The sequence below is a fragment of the Vipera berus genome (assembly GCF_964194415.1).
Source record: "Vipera berus genome assembly, chromosome: 4".
NCBI classification, from domain to species: domain Eukaryota; kingdom Metazoa; phylum Chordata; class Lepidosauria; order Squamata; family Viperidae; genus Vipera; species Vipera berus.
In genome coordinates, this window is record NC_138206.1 from 12,476,517 (window position 1) to 12,499,427 (window position 22,911).

Sequence of the window (22,911 nt, forward strand, 5' to 3'; positions counted from 1 at the left end):
AACCTGGAATCAAAGTTCTATGCCTCTTTGGCCTCATTCAAAATGTTCTCTAAGAGCTACGGGTTCATAATTTTAAAGCATGATGTCTGTTTAGTTTGGCAGCCCACTCAATAGCAAGCCAGAGAGAGCCATGTGGAAAAAGCAGAGAAAAAGGAGGAAGGATGAAAGAGGAATGGCTGCTACTAATTTTGAACTAGTATTAATAATTGTCCCACTTTCAGCTGCTGTCACCTTCGCTTGGCATCTGCCTACCAAACTCCCAGATGGTTCTAGAAAATGTGTTAGCCACCAATAAGTTAAAGCTCCACTCTAAATCAGTGTAACACTGTAATTTATCTGAGTTCAGGCAGGAAGTTTTAGTGTTGGAGGAAGACCGCGATTATGCAAACTGGATCTCTGTGTCAAAGACAGCAAACTGATCTAGCTGCAAAACACCAGATAAGCACTAGATGGTGCCAAAAAGGTACTAAAATCTATATCCTGCAATGTACTGGGTGGGGGCGCCTTTGGTTGTGTCCATCCCTAATTTGACAGTCCTAATGCAATAGACATTAGCATACAGTTAGCACAGATGCAGTAGTACAGTATTGTGCCAAAATGAAGTTTATTGCTGCAAAGTCCATTTCATCCCCTATTTCATCTGCATGGTTGATCGTGCCAAATAAGCCTCCTTGAAGAACAACTCTTCCAACCACACAATGCTAACATGAGGTGGAAAACCAGAGTAAAATCATCAGAAAATGGATTTAACTTTTTTCAAAGAACTGAATCTTGCAAGGGGATGTGTAGGTAGTTCTCAACATGACCACAATTGAGCCCAAAAGTTCTGTTGGTAAGCAAAGCAATGATTAGGAGGCTGGACTAGAAGACCTCCAAGGTCCCTTCCAGCTTCTATTCTATTCTATTCTATTCTATTCTATTCTATTCTATTCTATTCTATTCTATTCTATTCTATTCTATTCTATTCTATTCTATTCTACTCTACTCTACTCTACTCTACTCTACTCTACTCTACTCTACTCTACTCTACTCTACTCTACACTATTCGTTTTGGCCCATCTTACCACTTTTCTTGGCACAGTTGTGAAGTGAATCACTGCAGTTGTTAAGTTAGTAACACAGCTATTAAGAGAATCTGGCTACCCCATTGACTTTTCTTGTCAGAGGATCACAAAAGTTGATCACATGATCCTGAGACACTGCAACTGTCATAAATACTGTACATGTCAGTGTATTTGTTGGACACCGTCCCAAGGTGCTTTTTCAGGAAGCAGCTGGACATTCTTGGGTTTTTCTTTGAAGACGTTTTGTTTCTCATCCAAGAAGCTTCTTCAGCTCTGACTGGATGGTGGGGAATGGAAGGATTTATACTGCTTCCACCTCCAGTCCAGCTGCCTCTTGCAAAAACACCTTGGGACAACAAGGGAATGGAATATAAATCCTGGATGACTGAGAATCTCCATAGACAGTTATGGGAACTGCAACTGTCATAAATACATGTCAGTTGCCAAGCATCCAGATTTTGATCCCGTGACCATGGGGATGCTGCAACGGTTGTTAAGTGTGCAGAAGGCTCATAAGTCACCTTTTTCAGTGCTGTGTGCAACTTGGTCGCTAAAGAAATGGTTGTAAATTGGGGATTACCTGTAAAGCTTCGTTCTCATATAGAAGATGACATGTACACTTCCAACTAATTTTCTTTAAAACAGCATAGAAGTGGTTCTTCTGGATGATGATGAAGATAAAGTAATGATGGTGTTTATCAATTTACTCTGCAGTCCTGGCATGTCCATGTACTAATCCAGGCCAGCCCTATTTAACATTTCAGAGATCCACCAAGTTCAGCTGGAGGCTATGTTTTCTTGAAAGAAGAAAAATATCTCCACTTGGGGGGAAAAATGCTCTATTTGCCTCAAGGCTGCTTAATGCAAAAGAAAAAAACATACTTCCCATATTAGTACCACAGACAGCTGGAGCTATCAATATTTGAATCACCATTATAAATAGTTTGCCAGCCGAAGGCAGGCAAAGCAGAGGGGTGGGTGGATCTGCTGCCATCTGTGGACTGAGGGAAAAGTCTTGAGGAAGAATTAAGCAGTTGCATTGAAATTTAGTGGGATTTCAGCAAAACCTCCAACACAGAAGTCTGGCAGTTCGGAATGAAGCCTTGAATTTTGCAAGCCCTAATTGCAGACATCTCTGGACAAGATGGGTAGCACATTAAATAAACACATGCATGCATGCATACATCCGTACATACATACAGGTATACGAATCTAGATTCAAATGACAACCAATATGGGCAGCACTTTAAATATATCTATACATCAGAATATAGATTCAAATGACAACCATTACAGGATTGCACACAACATCAGTGTGGCATCTCAAGAGTTAAATTGCTTTAAGGTGTTGTAGGACAGGGCTTTTCAACCTTTTCACTCATTGTACCACTTTTAGGATATGGCAACATCTGATTACCACCAGTTGCCTAGCAAGGTGTCAAAAATGTGATGACCAAAAAGAAAAAAGTGATGAAGTACAGGTAGTCCTCGACTTACAACAGTTCACTTAGTGACTGTTCAAAGTTACAATGGCACTGAAAAAGTGCCCCCCAAGCCACAGCCAAGCATGTTGTGATTCAGGGTCAGCCTGTGGGTTCGGCAGTTGGGTCGGACGACTCAGAGGAGGAGGGGGGTGTTGAAGACCTTGCTGAGGGGGTTGAAGATCTTGCTGATGATAGCCCTCAGGCAGGCCCCTCCCACTTGGTCACCATGGAGACCCAGCTGTGTGAGCCTGACAGTGTGGATGAAGATGACCCACAGCTGGCCCTGTTCAAGGACGCCCGACGCAGGAGGCAGTCAATTAGGAGTAAACAGAGGAAGGCTGTGGGGCTTCTCGGAAGGAGGCAGAGAGAGGCCACGCCCTGAACTCTTTATAAAGGGAATGTGTGGGGAGGGCTGGTTTGCTGAAAGCAACCGCTCAGATAGTGTTTCAAAGCTCCTGTATCTTGGTTCATGTCTTGTTTGTTTTTTGTAGTAATAAATTTGGCAGACGTCATTCCAGCCTCTTGCCGTTTATAAAAGGGTTGCCTTTTCTGCAGGGCCGGTAGCAGGCTGGTACAGAACAGAGCAAGACACCTGCCTGCCTGCCCGGAGGTGCTCTTCCTCCTGTCCGAGGTTTTCATTGTTGAGGATTGGCAGCGAGGGGGGTGTTTGGTTTTTATTCCCCCCCGTCTGCTGGGTGGTTGCAGCAGGTTTTGGTCACTTCACATGACCCTGGGACACTGTGACCATCATAAATATGAATCAGTTGCCAAGCACCTGAATGTAAATCACAAGACCCTGGAGATGCTGCAACATTCCAGCTGATTGGCGCTTCTTCTGGGCTCAGAAGCACCAGGATCAGTGCCGAGCTCCAGCTGGAGCCTGGTGCTGATCCTGGCGCTTCCGCTGAGCCCTGACTGCCCTGCAGCTCCAGCCGTCTCTCGCTCAGGCTTGTGCGGTGCTGCCACCAGTTCAGCTCATTCCCCTCCCCCGCTACCACTTTTCTAGGATGGTCGCGTACCACCTGCCAGGTGCCAATGTACCACAGGTGATACCCGTACCACTGGTTGAAAAGCCCCGATGTAGGATGCTCATAGCCCTGCATGTTGCAGAGCATATTTTTGCCTTTAAAATGGGTAGTTGGCCCATCATCCTGTACTCCACCCACACCGCTTTCCCCACTTGTCCATCATGCATGTTTAACAAAAGTAAAGGTAGACCTCAACTTATGACTACAACTGGGATGAGAATTTCTGCTGCCAAGCACGTCAGTTGTTAAATGAGTTGCATCCAATTTTACGACCCTTTTTTTGCTACAGTTGTTAAGCGAATTACTGCTGTGGTTAATAAATCATGCGCTCGTTAAGCAAATCCGGCTTCCCCCATTTACTTCGCTTGTGGGAAGCTGACTGGGAAGGTTCAGCAATGGGATCACAGGACCATCATAAATATATGTTGGTTGCCAACCACCCAAATTTTGATCCCGTAACCATCGGGATGCTGCAATGGGTCGTAAGTGTGAGGACAGGTCATAAGCCACTTTTCCCAGGGCTGTTGTAACTTTGAATGGTTGCTAAACAAATGCTTGTAAGTCAAAGACTACCTATAATTTCATCGTATGTCATCCACTACTCTCAGTAACTCTGCAGCTGCTACCTGCAGAAACCTGTGAACAGTTTGAGGATGAACTTATATAGAATAGAATAGAACTGGAAGGGACCTTTGAGGTCTTCTAGTCCAGCCCCCTGCTCAAGCAGGAGGACCAATACCAGGGGTAGGCAACCTTGGCTCTTTTATGACTCGTGGACTTCAACTCCCAGAATTCCTGAGCCAGCCATGCTGAGGGGAAAGGGAGAGGTTTCCAAGCTGAGCCATGCTGGCTCAGGAATTCTGGGAGTTGAAGTACACGAGTCATAAAAGAGCCAAGGTTGCCTACCCCTGACCTATACCATCTCAGACAGGTGATTGTTCAGTCTCTTCTTTAAAACTTCCAGTAATGGGGTGCCCACGATTTCTGAAGGCAAGCTGTTCCACTGGTTGATTGGCCTCACTGTCAGAAAGTTTCTCCTTAATTCCAGGTTGCTTCTTTCATCAGCTTCCAACCGTTGTTTCTCTCTTTCCCTCTGGTGCAATACATAAAATAATGCAGGGTTGGGTAACCATGCTTTTATCCAAACTGAAGCCAGTGGGGATACATCCCAATAAACAAAGTGAGCATCATTAATGTCTAGATGAGGGGTCCTTGGCTCTTTTATCACTCGTGGACTTCAACTCCCAGAATTCCTTCTTAAAGTCATATTAGGTGAGAAGTCTGCTTCTTGCCCCAAAGCTAGGACATCAGAGTGAAGATTTTCACATAGATTTATGTATATCAGGAGTTTACAATCGTTAACCATATAAGGAGCATTACAATCATTATTTTACTTTATTCTGTTCCATATTTTTTTTGCCTTTGTGTCAGTGTCAACTCCTGGCAACTACAAGGTCAAATCCCTGCAGTTTTCTTGGCAAGATTTTTTTTATAAGTAGCTTGCCTTGGCCTCTTTCCTAGGGTTGAGAGAGAGTGACTGGCCAAAGTCACTCAGCTGGCTGGGCCTAAAGAAGGATTAGAAGTCATGGTCTCCTGGTTTCTAGCCTGATGCCTTAACTGCTACACCAAACTGCCACTACTTCTTCTTCTTCTTCTTCTTCTTCTTCTTCTTCTTCTTCTTCTTCTTCTTCTTCTTCTTCTTCTTCTTCTTCTTCTTCTTCTTCTTCTTCTTCTTCTTCTTCTTCTCCTCCTCTTCCTCCTTCTCCTTCTCCTCCTCCTTCTCCTCCTCCTCCTCCTTCTCCTTCTTCTCCTTCTTCTTCTTCTTCTTCTTCTTCTTCTTCTTCTTCTTCTTCTTCTTCTTCTTCTCCTCCTCTTCCTCCTTCTCCTTCTCCTCCTCCTTCTCCTTCTCCTCCTCCTCCTCCTCCTTCTCCTTCTCCTTCTCCTTCTCCTTCTCCTTCTCCTTCTCCTTCTCCTTCTTCTTCTTCTTCTTCTTCTTCTTCTTCTTCTTCTTCCATATCCGTTATTGGACCTTGGCCATCATGTTGGCGATCCTATGTTTATCAGCAGCCGCATGAAAAAGTGTGGCTGAGTTTTGTCCAAACCAGTCCCTTAGATTTTGAAGCCATGATGTTCTTCTTCTGCCTGGACCTCGTTTGCCTTCAATCTTTCCCTGGAGGATTAAATGGAGTCTGCCGTATTTTTCTGGGTGTCGCATCCCATGTCTGAAATCTTCTAAACTTTCATTTTTTAATTGTTTCGATGATTTCCCTTGGCTTTCCCAGGCGGCTTATCACCTCCTCATTTCTGACTTTGTCAACCCAGCTCATACGTAACAGCCGTCTGTAAATCCACATTTCAAATGCTTCTAGTCTCTTCCGGTGGCCTTCTGTCAGAGACCAACTCTCTACTCCAGGGGTGTCCAACTGCCGGCCCGTGGGACGGACGCATCATCTGGAAGCCACGCCCACCCCATTGCCGGCAATGGCAAAACAGTCCCGATACGTCACGTGACGTCGTGAGACGTCGTCTGCTCTACTCCATAGAGCAGGATAGAAAAAATATTAACATCTGACAAGCCCTGATTTTCAATCTTAGGCTTACATTGCGACTGCAGAAGACCTTTTTCAATTTGAAGAATGCTGTTCGAGCTTTCTCTATCCTTGTCTTTACTTCAATGGTCCCGTCCCAGCTTTCGTGTAAATTAGAACCAAGGCACTATATCCATTTAATTAGTATCCTTAAATAGAAGACTTTTTTTAAAAAAAATGGTACACTTAACACCTTATTTCTGCAATCCTTTCTCTTTTTTTCTGAATATTTACATGTTTTAAATCTAGGAAACCAAGTGTTGTGTTGGCATGAGATATTTTACTTGTTGGGCACAGTAGTTCACAGGGCTGGCTTAAGCCTGCAGCTATCACAGGAAACACCGTAGCCATGGTGTGGTTTTTAGAAATAAATTTTGGAATCTATTCTTGTAATACAATTGATCGGGCTGCCTAAGTCTGTATTTGATAGCTGTGGGCGTTTGAAAGCATTTTTGTGGACAGATACTTCTGAAAACTAGAATAGCTGATATTAAATTTCTTATGTAAGATGCTTAGATGTTCGTTTTGTTTAAGTACTCCATTATGTGCAGTTTGCATCATCTCTAGGAGCAATTTTAATAGACTGGAGCCATTATGTTTATGGATTTTTTTTAACTAAAGAAGTACTTGAGTCACATTGAAGGCTGAAAATGCAGAACTGCCAATATTCAGAAGCCAAATAGGGCAGTCCAGACACTTGTATTAGACCACCTGGTACTCTTTGTTGAAAACTAAGGATGTCACAGCCTTTGCTTATAATGACTGAGGATGGTGGGAACAGAACCCAAAACACCTTGAGGGCATCAAATTCTTTCACTATTTGAATTTTTCTAATAGAATCCTAGAGGAAGAAAGCAGATTATTCTCCTTCAGTCTGTTGAAGGTATTTTCTGAGTTACGTTCTTGGGTTAATCAGTCAGTCTCTACATGTTTTGCAATATTTCAGTTTTTCCTACTGCCTAACTGACTATCTAGTATTCCAGTTGATAAAACCATGCTCTTTCAAACATCACCACTGCATAGCTGGGAAGATGAGAAGCAAATACACAGGTGGTCCTTGACTGATGACCAATCGCTTAGCAACTGTTCAAATTTACGATGGACCTACCTTGAGAGTAGTTATAAGCTGGATTTCAATGCTTACAGTTCCTCCTTTTTCATGGTCACATGACCGAACTCAGGATGCTCAGCAACACGGCCACATTTACGACCACTTGCAGTGGCTTGTGGTCACGTGACCACGTTTTAGCTACGGTTTTGCTGAAAACCAGAACTTCCTTAGCCACCACCACAAAAAAGATAGGCCACATTGGACCATCTTACAATCGTCACGACTTATGACTATGATGGGCAGGTGCCATTCTGGTCATAAATCGAGGGCTACAGGTAGTCCTCGACTTACGACCACAATTGAGCCCAAAATTTTCATTGCTAAGCAAGACAGTTGTTAAGTGAATTTTAATGACCTTTCTGGCTACCCTTGTTAAGTGAATCACTGCAGTTGTTAAATTAGCAACACGGGTTATTAAGTCAATCTGGCTTCCCCGTTGACTTTGCTTGTCTGACGCTGGCAAAAGGGGATCACATGACCCCTGGGGACACTGCAACCTCCATAAATACATGCCAGGCGTCTGAATTTTGATCACACGACCATAGGATGCTTCAGTGGTCATAAGTGTGAAAAACGGTCATAAGTCACTTTTTCCAGTGCTTCTGTAACTTCAGACAGCCACTAAATGAATGGTTTTAGTTGAGGACAATCTTGCCTGTTTATGTAAGCAAATAGTGTTGTAACTTCTGTGGGGAAGCAGCTGTCTGGATCAGAACTGTGGAAGATTTGAACCTTCCCACCCAACAATCTGCTGTGTGAGAATGAAAACAGCATGGGGCAGCGGATGTACATGCAATTATGCAGATGCACATATATTTATGGGTTGTGGTACCACGCTAATCACCAGTTCTTTCCGTTTGCATGGCTCCCAAAGGCTCCACAGATATCAGTAAAGTACTGTAAAAATGGGTCATCTCTACCTTAGTAGAATGGAGAAGGAGAGAGAGAGAGAGAGAGAGAGAGAGAGAGAGAGAGAGAGAGAGAGAGAGAGAGAGAGAGAGAGAGAGAGAGAGAGAGATAAGGAAGTGAAGGGAAAATAAAGCAAACATCAACTAATTAAACAAGTGTTTTAACCAGTCTAAGGATGGAGATTGGAGACCGGTTAAGTTAAGATGTCAGAAGCTCTCGATAGGAGAACTGTATCCGACAATCCATTCTTGTTCCTGGCTTCTTTCAAATTCCTCTTATTTGTGAGCTATTACAGGATTGATTCTTTCCTATTCAGCAGTCCTTTGTTGTTATTTGAAAAATCCCCCTATATCCTCTTCCGAGAAATGTGGAATTCATTGGAATTAAACATGTGGAAAACATAGAGCCTGTGGACACTATTGGAAAAACGTACAAACTAATTCAGGGCAAGAATGTTTACATCCCTTTTTTTGAAACTTACACTGCCAAAACAGCAGTGAAGAAAGCAGGGCTTTATAAGCTTATTGAAGCTTTATTATTATTATTTTTCTCTTTATCTCCTCTTTTTTGGACATGCATTTGTTTGTTTACTGCTGCTGTGCCAGTAAAAATCCTTCACTTAGAACAGAAAATGTGAAATCCATTCTGCTCCTTGAGAATTCTTACAACTTTTTCATACTTATTTATTTGTACCCCGCTTGTATTACTTTTGCAAATAACCGGAGGCAGTGAACAACATATCCTGCCTCCTCCTATTTTGCTCACAACTACAACCCTGTGAGGTGGGTTGCGCTGAGGGAGAATTGCTGGCCCAAAGTCATCCAGCCAGTTTCCATGGTTACCGCAGGACTTGAACTTACAGTTTCCTGACTTCTAGCTTGGTGCCTTAACCACTGGACCAAACTAGCTCTCTCTACTGATTGTAAAAAAAGAGAGATTTGAACCCTTTTCTCCACTAATGTAATTTTTTTTCTTTTTAATGTTTCTGCAGGTTTCAGGATATTCATTAGTCGTGCAGGCCCAAGACAGTGGTAAACCTCCTTTGACAGCCACAGTGACGGTCAATGTTGACATTTCTGATGTGAACGATAACAGTCCTGTTTTTACACCTGCCAATTATACAGCTGTGGTTCAGGTAAGTTGATCCAACATATCCCAAAGGGCCCTCTCTTCTGACCTTTAAGATATAAAGATGTTTGCATCCAATTTCAATCCCAATTGGTGGCTTATCAGGTTGCAGTGCATTGTATCACATCTTTCTTCACAAGGAAAGGAAGCCACCGTTTCCATAAGCTGCTTCATAAATAGGAATGAGGCTCAAAAGTTCTTGTTTGTTTAGGAGGTCTCTGCAAGTATTCCAAATCTCAGAGAATTTAGGTGGACTTGTTGTTTCGTATTGAACTGCAGAGTTGAATTGTCTAACCTATTGACAATAGGATAAGATGTGGGAAAGGAGAAATTAGTGTAGGTCTGCCTTTTCATACTCATTCCTTTACCCACATTCTCACGTACATTCTCAAATAGTAATAAAACACTTGGGTCCTATCAACGCTACCAACTGCTCATACTTTAATGGTGCACAACATATTTACATCAGTGTTTCTCAACCTCAGCCATTTTAAGGTGTATGTACTCCAACTAGCTGGAAGTTGAAGTTTACACTTCTTACAATGGTTGAGAAATAGTGACATAGATAGCAGGGAAGGAACATGGAATAAACTATTTCAGAAAGTTGGCAATCAAGGTAGGATGCCCCTTCTGTTTCTTACTGATAATATATAGTAACCTAGAGCTGAGTTCTTAAATAGAACAGGTTACAGGAGATGGAGGGGTGCCGTGGCCTAGCAGTTAAGATGTTGGGCTGTCAACTGGAAGATTGGCTGTTTGAGACCCAAGCACTGTGTGACGGGGTGAGCTCTCGTTCCTTGCTCCAGCTCCTGCCCACCCAGCAATTTCAAAGCATGCAGATGCAAATAGATGAACAGGTACCACTTGGGTGGGAAGGTAACAGCATTCCAAGCCTCTCAGCATAAAGTCATGCTAGCCACATGTACACGGTCAACACTGGGTCCCTCGGCCAGGAAACTGGGATGAGCACCACCCCTTAGAGTCGGAGATGACTGGACAGGAAAACCTTTAGCTTTTACTGGAGATGAAAGTGGAAATGCATCCCTAATTAAAGACTATAATTCTTGCTCTTAAGTGGTCCTCTAAACCAGTCTATAGGTTATGCTAGCAGTACAAAAGGGGGAGGCAAGTGCACATTTTATAACAGATGGCCGATAGGGAAAAAAAAAGCATGTGTGCTATCAAAATGCCATATTCTCACATGTTGCTCATCAGTGTGCCAAGATATATAATTAAAATTCTGTCTCTCATTTTCTCTGCCTCTCTCTTTTGAACGCTGTATTCTGTGATGATGCACAAAGGAAAACAAGCCAGTGGGAACCAGTATTCTGCAATTGGTGGTAACAGATAAAGACTCCTTGCACAATGGCCCCCCGTTCACCTTCGCCATCCTGGCTGGAAACGAAGAGAAAGAATTCACGCTTGACCAGCAAGGCATTTTGCGATCCGCCGTCATCTTCAAACGCATGGTGGCCACTGAATATGTGCTGTGCATTCAGGTAAAAGTTGATTTGTCCATCCCTGCAGAAAATGGCAGAACAACACTATTTAAGCCAGCATCTTTCCTATCCCATGTATCTGTGATCACCTTCATGTGATATTTTTTTTAGCAATCTTCCTTACAATATACTTTATGGTGTATTTTTAAATTTTACTCAACAGAAGTAAAATCCATTGCAGGAAAATGAAATTTTGAAGCTGATCATCTTAAGGCTGTCGTTGTTTTGACAGCGGCACTGAAAAAAGCGACTTAGGACCATTTTTCACACTTACGACCATGGCAGCGTCCCCAGGGTCACATGATTTATTTTCGGATGCTTGACAACCAGGGCTTTTTTTCTCATAGAACGCTCAGAATGGAGTTCCGGCACCTTTTTTTGGATGGAACCTTGTAGGGTAGGCAAGGAGGGTTGTATGACATGTGTGAGCAAAGTCAATGGGGGAAGCCTAATTCGTTTAACAGTGCTGCAGTGATTCAGTTAACAAATGTGGCCAGAAAAGTCGCAAAATGGGGCAAAATTCACTTAACCAGTGTTTCATTAGCAACATAAATTTTCAGCTCAACTGTGGCCGAAGGCCGAGGATGACCAGTAGTTCTCTAGAAATAATGCAGAGGAAATACAGATTAAATTAGAAAACAGGAAATGAAAAAGAGGAAATATGACAGAGAGCTATAAGGTGCAACGAGACTTTTTAGCATAAAAATGAAGAAAATGAACTTGTGTTTTATGATTTTGGAGATTAGACCTGAGATAGATAGATAGATAGATAGATAGATAGATAGATAGATAGATAGATAGATAGATAGATAGATAGATAGATAGATAGATAGATAGATCCTGTCTTGCTCATTGGGGCAGAGGGGGGCTGTTCTCCACAACACTCCGGGTTTCTCATGAGGCCTGGTGGCGCAGTGGTTAGAATGCAGTGCTGCAGGCTACTTCCGTTAACTGCCGGCTGCCAGCAGTTCGAGTCTCACCAGCTCAAGTTTGACTCACCCTTCCATCCTTCCGAGGTTGGTAAAATGAGGAGGACCCAGATTGTTATTGGCAATATGCTGACTCTGTAAACTGCTTAGGTAAAGGTAAAGGTTCCCCCACACGTGCGTGCTAGTCGTTTCCGACTCTAGGGGCCGGTGCTCATCTCCGTTTCAAAGCCAAAGAGCCAGCGCTTGTCCGAGGACGTCTCCGTGGTCATGTGGCCGGCATGACTAGACGCCTAAGGCGCACGGAACGCTGTTATCTTCCCACCATAGTGGTCCCTATTTTTCTACTTGCCTTTTTACGTGCTTTTGAACTGCTAGGTTGGCAGAAGCTGGGACGAGTAACAGGCGCTCACTCTGCTACGCGGCACTCAGGACTCGACCCGCCAAACTGCCGACCTTCTGATCGACAAGCTCAGCGTCCTAACCCACTGCTTAGAGAGGGTTGTAAAACACTGTGAAGCAGTATATAAGTCTAAGTGCTATTGCCATTTGCCCCTTGGGAAAATTAATTGCCCCCCACTGGGATATATTGTAGAAAGAAGACAGTCTTGATGTAACTTTAGAGAGGGAGGTTAAATATCATTGTACTTATAATTGCTTTGAGGTATATCACAAGCCATTTCTTCCTACGTTCATATCTTTATAGTTCTCTCCTTTTTTCTGTTTTGTTTATGTCATCGTTTTTTCTTATAACCCCCACAAAATATTGTTTTACTATGTAAGCAAAAACTCAATGTTCTGATTGTAATCCAAATTTAAGTTTTATGAGATACATAAAAAAAATATAGATGCCAATCACATCCATAAACAGTTATATCCTATTTTGGAGCTTGTAAATTCTGGCTGCAGCTTTTTGCCATTTGGGAAATAGATCACAAAGAGAAGATTTTTTTCTTCCAAGAGAAAGAAAGGGAAGATTTCCCCAGCTGTTCTGTACCTTCAAATTATGCGCGGGCCACCTGTTACAAATAGGTGTTCCATTTTTACCAAGAAATAACTGGAAATGTGATGGGTTTTTTTTCCAATTCAACATTAGCAAAGCTGGCATTCTTGCAGCTGAATTCTTACACTGTTGAAGGTCTAGCGTGCTTTTCTTGACTATTTTCTCCATTATTTTCATGGTAGTCTAAAGCACAGCCTGAAAGTGATCAATGACATCTTTGAGTGATGTTCAGTCTTCTAAAACCAATCTTAATTCTTTGTTTCAGAAGCTGGAGGTGGGAGGAAGAATAACTTTAAAGCATAGTGTCTAGCATTTCAAAGCTAGAGTACATATTTTACACACATGTAGTCCTCGACGTACAGCCGCAATTGAGCCCACAATTTCCGTTGCTAAGCCAGGCAGTTGTCAAGTGAGCTTTGCCCCGTGTTGTGACCTTTTTGCCACAGTGGTTAAGCGAATCACTGTGGTTGTTAAAGAGAACCACATGATCCTTGAGTGACTCTGCCCCCGACCTTCGCTCCTTCCGGCGCGATCTAAAAACGTATCTATTTGAGCCGTCTGACCTGGTCTGATGGGTTAGGGTTGGGGTTTTAAATACATCTTAATTATTGTTTTAACCGTGGGCATTTATTTAATCGCTTTTAACTTTTGTATCCTGTTTTTGTATTTATTGCCCTGTACACCGCCCTGAGTCCTTCGGGAGAAGGGCGGTATAAAAATTTAATTAAATAAATTAAATAAATAAATACTTGTGGAAATGGTCAGCTTTTCTTCTCTCACCTCAGAATCCCATCTTGCAAGGAGGGGAGAAAAAAAGAAGCCTTGGCTTATGATAACAGAAAGCCCATTGACGCATGTATATCTAGTTATACCCCTTACAGGGGTGTCAAACTCAATTTCATTGAGGGCCGCATCAGCATTGCAGTTACCCTCAGGGGGCCGGGTGGGTATGGCCAGGGTGGGCGTGGCCTACTGGGTGGGCGTGGCTAGAGTGCATATGGCCTACTGGGTGGGCGTGGCCAGCTCTACATCGTTCGCATCGAGGGTGCCTATGGGGGCCTGGGCAGGAGTGGGACAGATCTGAGGGTCTCTGGCAGAAGGAGGGTCTCTGGGCCAGGGCCAAGGCAGTGGGAGCCGTTCCCTCACTGTTTCCAGGATGGCTTCGCGGGCCGCATGAACCCACTTCGCTGGCCGGATCCGGCCCCCGGGCCTTGTGTTTGACATGTCTGTTCTAAGATATGGTTATATGGTGATTCTCAAGTCATCCAGGTCATGGTTGTCCCAAAGGTGCTTTTTCAAGAGGCAACTGGACTTTCTTTGTTTCTCCTTGAAGACGTTTCGTTTCTCATCCAAGAAGCTTCTTTGGTTCTGACTGAATGGTGGGATTCTGACCCACCATTCAGTCAGAACTGAAGAAGCTTCTTGGGTGAGAAGCAAAACGTCTTCAAGGAAAAAAAAACACAAAGAAAGTCCAGTTGCACAGTACTGTATTATTTCTCCTTCCAGGTTGCCTTCCACTTACGGCTTAATGCTTAGCAACCATTCGAAATTATGATGGACCCTCCCAAAAAACTACTTACATCCCAGTTTAAAGATCTAACGTTGCCCCTCCCCCCCACTCCCAAAGTCACCTGATTGCATTTTAGGCACTCAGTAAGAAGGGCGGTATATAAATGTTATTAAATTAAATTAAATTAAATTAAATAGTCTGCATTTATGGCTGTTTGCAGTTCCCCACAATCACATGATCATGGTTTAGGATGGCTTGGCCAGAAAACGGCACTTGCCCCTGGTTTCCAACAAAAAGCAGCCCCTAGCGAACGATGGATTTGCTTAACAACTGCCATGGAAAAGATCATAAAATTAGGCCCAGTCACAATGTGATCTGCTTTATGACCATCATCACTTACAGCCATAATTGCCAGATTCAATCACTTGAAATCTACCGATAATAAAATAAGGGTACCATCTTGCAGATGCATCCAGATACAAGTTTCACTGAGAAGCAAATTATGTTGAACGCAAAGTACAGGTAGTCCTCGGCTTACCGCCGTTTAGTTTAGGGTCCATTCGAAGTTAAGATGGCATCCGAAAAAGTGACTTTATGACTGGTTCTTACGCTTGACACCTTTGCAGCGTCATCATGGTTACATGATTAAAATTCAGTCACTTGGCGACTGGCATGTACTTCTGATGGTTGCACTGACCCGGGGTCGTGTGATCAACCATTAGCAACCTTCCCAATTGGCTTCCAACAAGCAAAAGTCAATGGGGGACGACAGAGTCACTCAAGGATCACGTGGTTCTCTTTAACAACCACAGTGATTCGCTTAACCACTGTGGGAAAAAGGTCACAACACGGGGCAAAGGTCACTTGACAACTGCCTGGCTTAGCAACGAAAATTGTGGGCTCAATTGCGGCCGTACGTCGAGGACTACATGTGTGCAATTTTATTCTGAAAGTAAGATAGACGACAAATGCTGTTGAGGTTGGAGAAGGTTTACATTTTCTGCCTTGCCTTTCTTTTTTCCTGTAAGAGCAGAACGGAGACCTCCGGTGCTTAAAATGCTACGGACTAGACCAGGGGTAGGCAACCTTGGCTCTTTTATGACTCATGGATTTCAACTCCCAGAATTCCTGAGCCAGGCTCAGGAATTCTGGGAGTTGAAGTCCATGAGTCATAAAAGAGCCAAGGTTGCCTACCCCTGGACTAGACTGTGCATTGAAATAGAAGTTCTTGTCCTTGATTACATTTGCTTAGGATGTAATTACAATCCAGAGGTTTCTTTTCAATGCTCACGGACTACTGTATGGCAATGAAACATGCAACTTGCAGCTGTGCTTTGCTAGGCATGAGGGCCTTACTTGTTTCACGAATGAAGGCAAATATACGCGTCCCAGGATAACATTGCAGGATCCAATCTGAGTCAGTCACTGGGACCAGAGGTTTAGTCCTCCAGAGTTTTGGACTCATTCTGGAGGCCATCCTCAAGGAACTTGTCTCTTACTAGAGACAGAAAACACATTCTAGTGAGAGAGAAGTTCCCTGGGGTCGTCTATGGAGATTCTCAGTCCTCCAGGTCATGGTTGTCCCAAAGATGCTTTTTCAAAAGGCAACTGGACTTTGTTTTTCCTTGAAGACGTTTTGCCTCTCATCTCAAGACACTTTGAGGAAAAACAAAAGTCCAGTTGTTTTCTGACAAAGCACCTTTGGGATTCCCTGAGGATGGGCTCCAGCACGAATCCAAAAGCTCGGAAGATTAAACCTCTTGTGCCGGTGACTGTCCCAGTTTGGGTCCTGCTTATTCGTTATTTGTTCTGCTATAGATTTGCCATCAACCTTTGGCTATGGAGATTTTGAAATTCTTCTGAAGAAAAAGCTGCCCAGATGTTTTTCGTTTCCCTTACCGGGCAACGTTGAAAGGGTTGTTTGTGCGACATCATTGAGTTTTCAATTTCTCATTTCTTGAATTAGGCAAAGGATTCAGGAAAACCTCAGCAGATTTCCCACACCTTCATTCAGATCCGGGTGATCGAAGAAAGCATCCACAAGCCAACAGCCATTCCCCTGGAGATTTTCATTGTGACTATGGAAGATGACTTCCCGGGAGGTGTTATCGGAAAGATCCATGCGACAGACCAAGATGTGTATGATGTCCTCACCTACGGCCTGAAGTCGGAGCAGAAAAGTTTGTTCAAGGTTAACAACCATGACGGAAAGATCATTGCCCTCGGAGGGTTGGACAATGGGAAGTATATCCTGAATGTATCTGTCAGCGACGGGCGGTTCCAGGTCCCCATGGATGTGACCGTCCACGTCGAGCAGTTAGCCCAGGAGATGTTGCAGAACACCGTCACCATCCGTTTCGAGAACATCTCCCCGGAGGATTTTGTGGGTCTTCACATGCATGGCTTCAGGCGTACCCTGCGCAATGCCGTCCTCAGCCAAAAGCAAGATAGCTTGCACATCATCAGTATTCAGCCTGTGGCAGGCAGCAATCAGCTTGACATGCTCTTCGCGGTTCAGATGCACACTGGTGGCTTCTACAAGCCGGCCTACTTGATACAGAAGCTTACCAATGCAAGGCGACACTTGGAAAATGTGATTCGCATCGCTGCCATCCTTGAGAAGAATTGCTCTGGGCTGGATTGTCAGGAGCAGCATTGTGAGCAAAATCTGTCTATCGATTCCCATTCCCTGATGACTTACAGCACAGCAAGGATGAGTTTTGTGTGTCCCCGATTCTACCGAAACGCCCGCTGCTCTTGCAATGGTGAGTGTCCACTTCCCATCTCCCCGAGTCTTGTTCGCCTTCTCCCCATTCAAAGCTACTTTTTTTATTTCTCCGACAATGTGACCAGCATAAGGAACTCAGGTCAGATGCCTAAAAGATCTGATTCCTTCTGATCTTTGTAAAGCAGAAGGCTGAGACTCTAAATTCTCTGGCTCAAACAGGAAAGTCTGATGTTGATGGAGGTCAAAGAAAGCTAGTCAACTTTGACCTCTTGGGAGAAAAGTAGCCAAACTTTCAGGATATGGCCTAATGAAAGAGGTCAGCCGTGTCATGGAAAAGGGTATGAGATTAGGAGGGGGGGCAAATTTCAGGCCCTGGAAAGCAGTGATTGTGTTAGAACAGTCCCAGACGGTCTGCGTTTTTTTTTTCAGACTGATCAGGGCATCTGACCTGAGCAATAAAGTTTAAAAAGACCTTGACTCGTTTTTCTATTTTGCCAGAGTAATGAAAACCAACAAAGCATGTCGTTAAGTAATTGAGACCAAAGTGGGAGTTCTTGACCTTTCCCAGAGCGTAGTCCTTATTATATTGCCCCTCGTTTATTGTTGTTATTTTATATTCACACAGGCTGGGGAAAAAAATATGATCGGAAACTTCTGCACTGTTTCGAAGGTGGCATAACTGCAGCATTTGCTTTTTTTTTTTGCATGTTAGGCTCTGGGGGGTGGGGGAAAACAAACAGAAGAGCCTTGTTGAATTAGCCTGAAGGGCCATCCTTGTGGTCCATTAAATGCAGGTTGTATTTTTGGTGTGCCCCTTTCCTAGAATTTTACACCCATAAGAAGGAAACATTGGCAGAAAAATACCTTTGAACTGAAATTAAATCCCCCCAAAGAGATGCCAACCAAATTTTACATGGCGTAGGAAAGGCTGATGCAAGGGAGGGTTGGGGGGGGAGGAACGTTCATTCTTAAAATATGCATCTTATTCCAAAGCTTATTCCCACAGACAGATGTCATGGACATTCATTGTTTATGCATGGCAGCTGTGGAGCAATTTCACTTAGTTTACCTTTGATTAGCAGGGATAGTTACCAAAACACCAAATAGGTTTGAAAGATGCAGAAGAATAGGGTTAATCCTCTCAAGGGTTTTGGACCTTTGTGTTGTTTTGAACAGTAGTCAAAAAACTAGATGAAGCAGTACAGATCCTTTTACTTCAGTCGGTAAAGTTTATGTTTCAAATTGCCGGAGTTAACTTCATGAAATTAATGAAATGAAATGAAATGAAATTTCTTGCTTGCGGGAACTGGGTCTCTAGCCTAACAAAGAGAAAGACTAGGGGTGACATATTTGAAGGGCTTGTCAGAGAGAAGAAGGGGTCAGCCTATTTTCCCAAGCACCAGAAGGCAGGACAAGAAGTAACAGATGGAAGCTCATCAAAGAGAGAAGCAAGCTAGAACTAAGGGGGCCATTTCCTGTCAGAGAGAACAATTGATCAGTCGAATGACTTGCCTCTAGAAGTTATGGGTGCTCCATCACTGGAGGTGTGCAAGTAAAGATTGGACAGCCATTTGTCTGGAATGGTGTAGGGCAGGGGTCTTCAAACTTGGCCCTTTTATGACTTGTGGACTTCAACTCCCAGAATTCCTCAGCCAGCATATGCTGGCTGAGGAATTCTGGAAGTTGAAGTCCACAAGTCATAAAAGGGCCACGTTTGAAGACCCCTGGTGTAGGGTCTCTCCTGCTTGAGCAGGAGTTTGGACTTGAAGACCTCCAAAGTCCCTTCCAATTCTGTTATTCTGTTAAGTTATCCAGAAGGTTACATAATCAACCATATGGCCCAAGCAAAAAATAAAATAAAATTGAGTATTGTATTTTTCCCCCTACAAAAAGAATAATTCCCCATTCTAGAATGAAATCACTGCACTAAACTGCAATCTGTGCTAAATTCCACAAATTTTGCAAAGTAATCTTCTTAGTCATTCTTTTCTCCTGCTGATTTACTTTTTTTTTAAGCCTCCTTTTAATTCAGGTTGTTCTCTTTTGTTTCCACGCCGTTTGTCATCTTGCCACATCTACTCTTCTTTGTGTTTCCTGCCCTTTTTAAGGTCTTGTTTTAATGCTTTAAATAATTGTGGGCTGCTCAGAGTTGCAGCATACCCTTTTGATACATAATTATTTATTCTATTTGTATACCGCTGAATCAATAAGGAATCAGAGCTGGTTTCAGCAGTCCAATAAAAACAAACAAACAATTATAACATTCACAATAAACAACCTTTATAAACATTTTGTTGAAAATAGTTAAAAATGAACTGTTGATAGTGGGATTTATTGAATAAAAAGGTTATTTAAGGGAAGATATACAACATGGGAGGATGGAGATGGTAATTATTGGGTTTCAATTTGCTGCAAAGAATATCAGACGTCACGTCTTTAAATATTTTTTCTTGCTTTTTTAATCACTCAATTTATGTTACCCTTTGAGTCATCTTTTTTCTATTCTTCTATTTTATATCTTTACAAAATGTTTCTTTAAGAAAACCGACTTTAAAAAAATCCACAATACTGTAAGCATCTTAAAATCAAAATTGTAAACGATATAGAACAATGTCCCAAAGTTGAGTCATAGCAACTGCACTTATTTTCTTATTGGTTTGAGATGTTTCACTGCTCATCCAAGCAGCTTCATCAGTCAGAGCAAGTTAGTAGGCAAAGAGTCATTGGAACATATGACTGAGCTAACCTCAAGAATTTCCTATACAAAGTATGTGGCAGTATGTTGATGAAGATTCTCAGTCATCCAGGAAAAGTTGTCTGAAAGTCAAGGCATGGCAACTGAACTTATTTCTTTGTTGCCTTCTTTGGGGATGCTTAGTCTAGCCATTAAAAATCAGGTTAGAAATGAGGAGACCATGATTTCTAGTTGGGTGACTTCATGCCAGCCACACACTCTCAGCCCTAAGAAGGAGGCAATGGCAAATAAGTTCCAGAAAATTTTAGTAAAAAAAGTGCAAGGATTTGTCCAATTACCAGGAGTTAACCTTGACTGAAACGCATGTGCACACCATGCATATTCACATGCACGCACACACACGCACAAAGAGTCTAGTCTAGTCCACAGCCTTACAATTTCCTATTGGCTTGTTTTCTAAGTACTGGCCTAATTTCCAAACCAGATAAGTTCAGCCTGATGCTAACACCTATGGAGAACATAGTTCTAATCCTATTTAGCTATGAAGATTGGTAGTTGTAGCCTTCTGTAAGGTTTAAAAACTTAATTTTTCAGAGCAACTGGGTAAGGGTATTGAATGAGCCTGTCTGGAAAATTGGTTTAAGATTTTGAGCATGCTGGCTTTTTTTACTTCTATTTGTATGGTTTGTACTATGTTTTCATAGTGGTGCTCTGTTTATTGTTTATTGTCTATTTCAAATCATAGGGTTATATTTTGCAAGTGGGGTAGGTATAGAAATGACACAGAAATTCCCTAGCCATTATCGGTTCAGCTAACACGTTTCCATTTAATTTTATAATATTGTTTAACAACAAAGGGTTGTTCAGAAGAAGGATGAAATATACTTCAGGTGAATGGTCAAATATGGTTGAAACTGATAAGGGAGAATTGTGCTCATGTGATGCTGAATTGGCTCTCCGTTTGCAAATGATGGTTTCCAGAATCACCATTAATTCTGGTTCACACATAATGCTAAACCATGATGTGATACGTTGGGTGTGGGCATATCTTGAATCAAGCCATTTCATCCATTGTGGCATGAGGGTGTGCACGTGATCCCCAAGCTGCTGTTTTGTAGTTGCAGAATTGTCTATCGCCAAATGTCAGGGTCTTGAATAGTATCCAGAGCAGCTTTATGAGGCCTTCTGCCAAGCCAATTTGTCTTTTCTAAGGCTCTTAGGAACTTAATTTTGGGCATTGGGCCAGAGTTTTGAGCAAGTTCACCTCTAGGAAGCAAAGTAGAATGTTTCGGCGAGTATCTCCCATTGCAAAATTGCCTGCTCTTTTGTTACAAATTGTTTTGCTTTTTTGGTTTGTTTTGTAATCTATTTGTCATAGTGGTTAAACAGTCATAAAGTTGAATAAATGAATTAAATACCGCTTTCCATAGATATTCAACAGAAATGGAAAACCAAAATAACTGTTATGTTAAGAGACTAACCTTTATAATAGGCTTTACATCACTGAAGACAAAGAGAATCTTCAACTTCTTCTGCCATCCAAGGACTCAGGGGGAAAAAAATGTGGCTCTTAGATATGCACACAGCAGTTGTGTGTCTTCCTTGCAAGTTCATCACCACCATCCAGTGGATCCTTCAGCGTCCTCGCATCATAGCTTAGCATTTTCTATCCGCTTGAATTACGACTCCCACAAGGCGCTGGGTCAGCTTTTAAAAACCATTCTCTAGTAATTTTCTAAACCACTGCAGGAACATTTAGATCCTTGTGGCTACGGTCATTTCCATCTCCTAGAGAGGTACTTCCGAGAACCGCCGTCTGTGGTGAATTTCCATGGGAACTTGGGAGTGGCAGAAAGTGACAGGGATTTAACCGTTCAGGAAATTTGCTGACACTGCTTGCATAGGATACAATATAGTTTAAATACTGGCTGTCGTAACACCGACAGAGCACCGCTTTCTAGCATGACAGCAGTTGGTTTTACTGTCTGGAAAATAACAGAAGATATAATTGGTAGGCTGGGCAGAGAGGAGAGAAGAGAGCAGATTCCGTACTTTGGGTTTTTCCTCTCATTCTCTAGCATGACACGTCTAAAAAAAGAGCTGACTCGAACCCAAGCCTTCCGTGCCACACCAGTAATCCAGTAATAAGCATCGTAATTTGAGAATTCTCTCTCCTCTGTATTTTAGTTGGCTTTTTTCTGCAGTTAGCTGAGAAAAAAAAGAAGCACAGCTCACCCACAGTATAAACAAATAGTTTAGGATCTTCTTTTGGCTGTCTCTGGACCAAGGATGAAAATGAGTCGCTCAGAACCAGGTGAATATGTTTGGTTGTTGTTCAGTTGTTAAGTTGTGCCCAACTCTCTGCAACCCCATGGACCATAGTGCGTCAGGGGCCCCTGTCTTCCACTGTCTCTCAGTTGTCTATGGAGATTCTCAGTCATCCAGGGTCACGGTTGTCCCAAAAGTGCTTTTTTTCAAAGGGCAATTGGACTTTCTTGTTTTTCCTTGAAGATGTTTCACTTCTCGTTTAACGAGCTTCTTCAATTCTCTTCAATTCTTCTCCAGAACGGAAGAAGCTTTTTAGATGAGAAGCGAAGTGTCTTCAAGGGGGAAAAAAAACAAAACAAAGAAATCCAGTTGCCTTTTGAAAAAGCACCTCTGGAATGATCTGGATGACTGAGAATCTCCATAGAAACGTTTGGTCTCCCAAATTCATGTTCATTGCATTGATAAGACTAATCACTTAAATATGAGTTAGCCGTGTGCTGCAGCTGCCAAAAAAGCCAACACAGTGCTAGGCTGTATTAACAGAGGGATAGAATCAAGATCACATGAAATGTTAATATCACTTTACAACGCCTTGGCAAGGCCACACTTGGAATACTGCATCCAGTTTTGGTCACCACGATGTAAAAAGATGTTGAGACTCTAGAAAGAGTTCAAAGAAGAGCAACAAAGATGATTAGGGGGCTGGAGGCTAAAACATATGAAGAACGGTTGCTGGAATTGGGTATGTCTAAGTCAGGGGTCTTGAAACTCAGCCCTTTTATGACTCATGGAGTTCAACAAGGCGGCCCTATCTAGACCAGGATGCCTTGCGTACAGTCACTCATGCGCTCGTGACCTCTCGGTTAGACTACTGCAACGCTCTCTACATGGGGCTGCCCTTGAGGACCACTCGGAGGCTCCAACTGGTGCAGAATGCAGCCGCGATAGTTGTGTTGGGGGTCTCCCGATA

The 22,911-nt window shown here is 42.8% G+C and overlaps 1 protein-coding gene across 1 annotated transcript in view; it reads left to right on the forward strand.

Moving 5' to 3' along the window:
* The window catches only part of FAT3 (FAT atypical cadherin 3), a gene marked incomplete at both ends in the record, with an annotated part of 425,634 nt that overhangs the window by 335,865 nt on the left and 66,858 nt on the right, over positions 1 to 22,911 (forward strand). Inside the window, 3 exons of the mRNA XM_081327912.1 lie at positions 9,176 to 9,319; positions 10,614 to 10,811; positions 16,217 to 17,015. Coding sequence (XP_081184038.1) covers positions 9,176 to 9,319; positions 10,614 to 10,811; positions 16,217 to 17,015 — 1,141 coding nt within the window. The remainder of the gene's footprint in view (positions 1 to 9,175; positions 9,320 to 10,613; positions 10,812 to 16,216; positions 17,016 to 22,911) is intronic.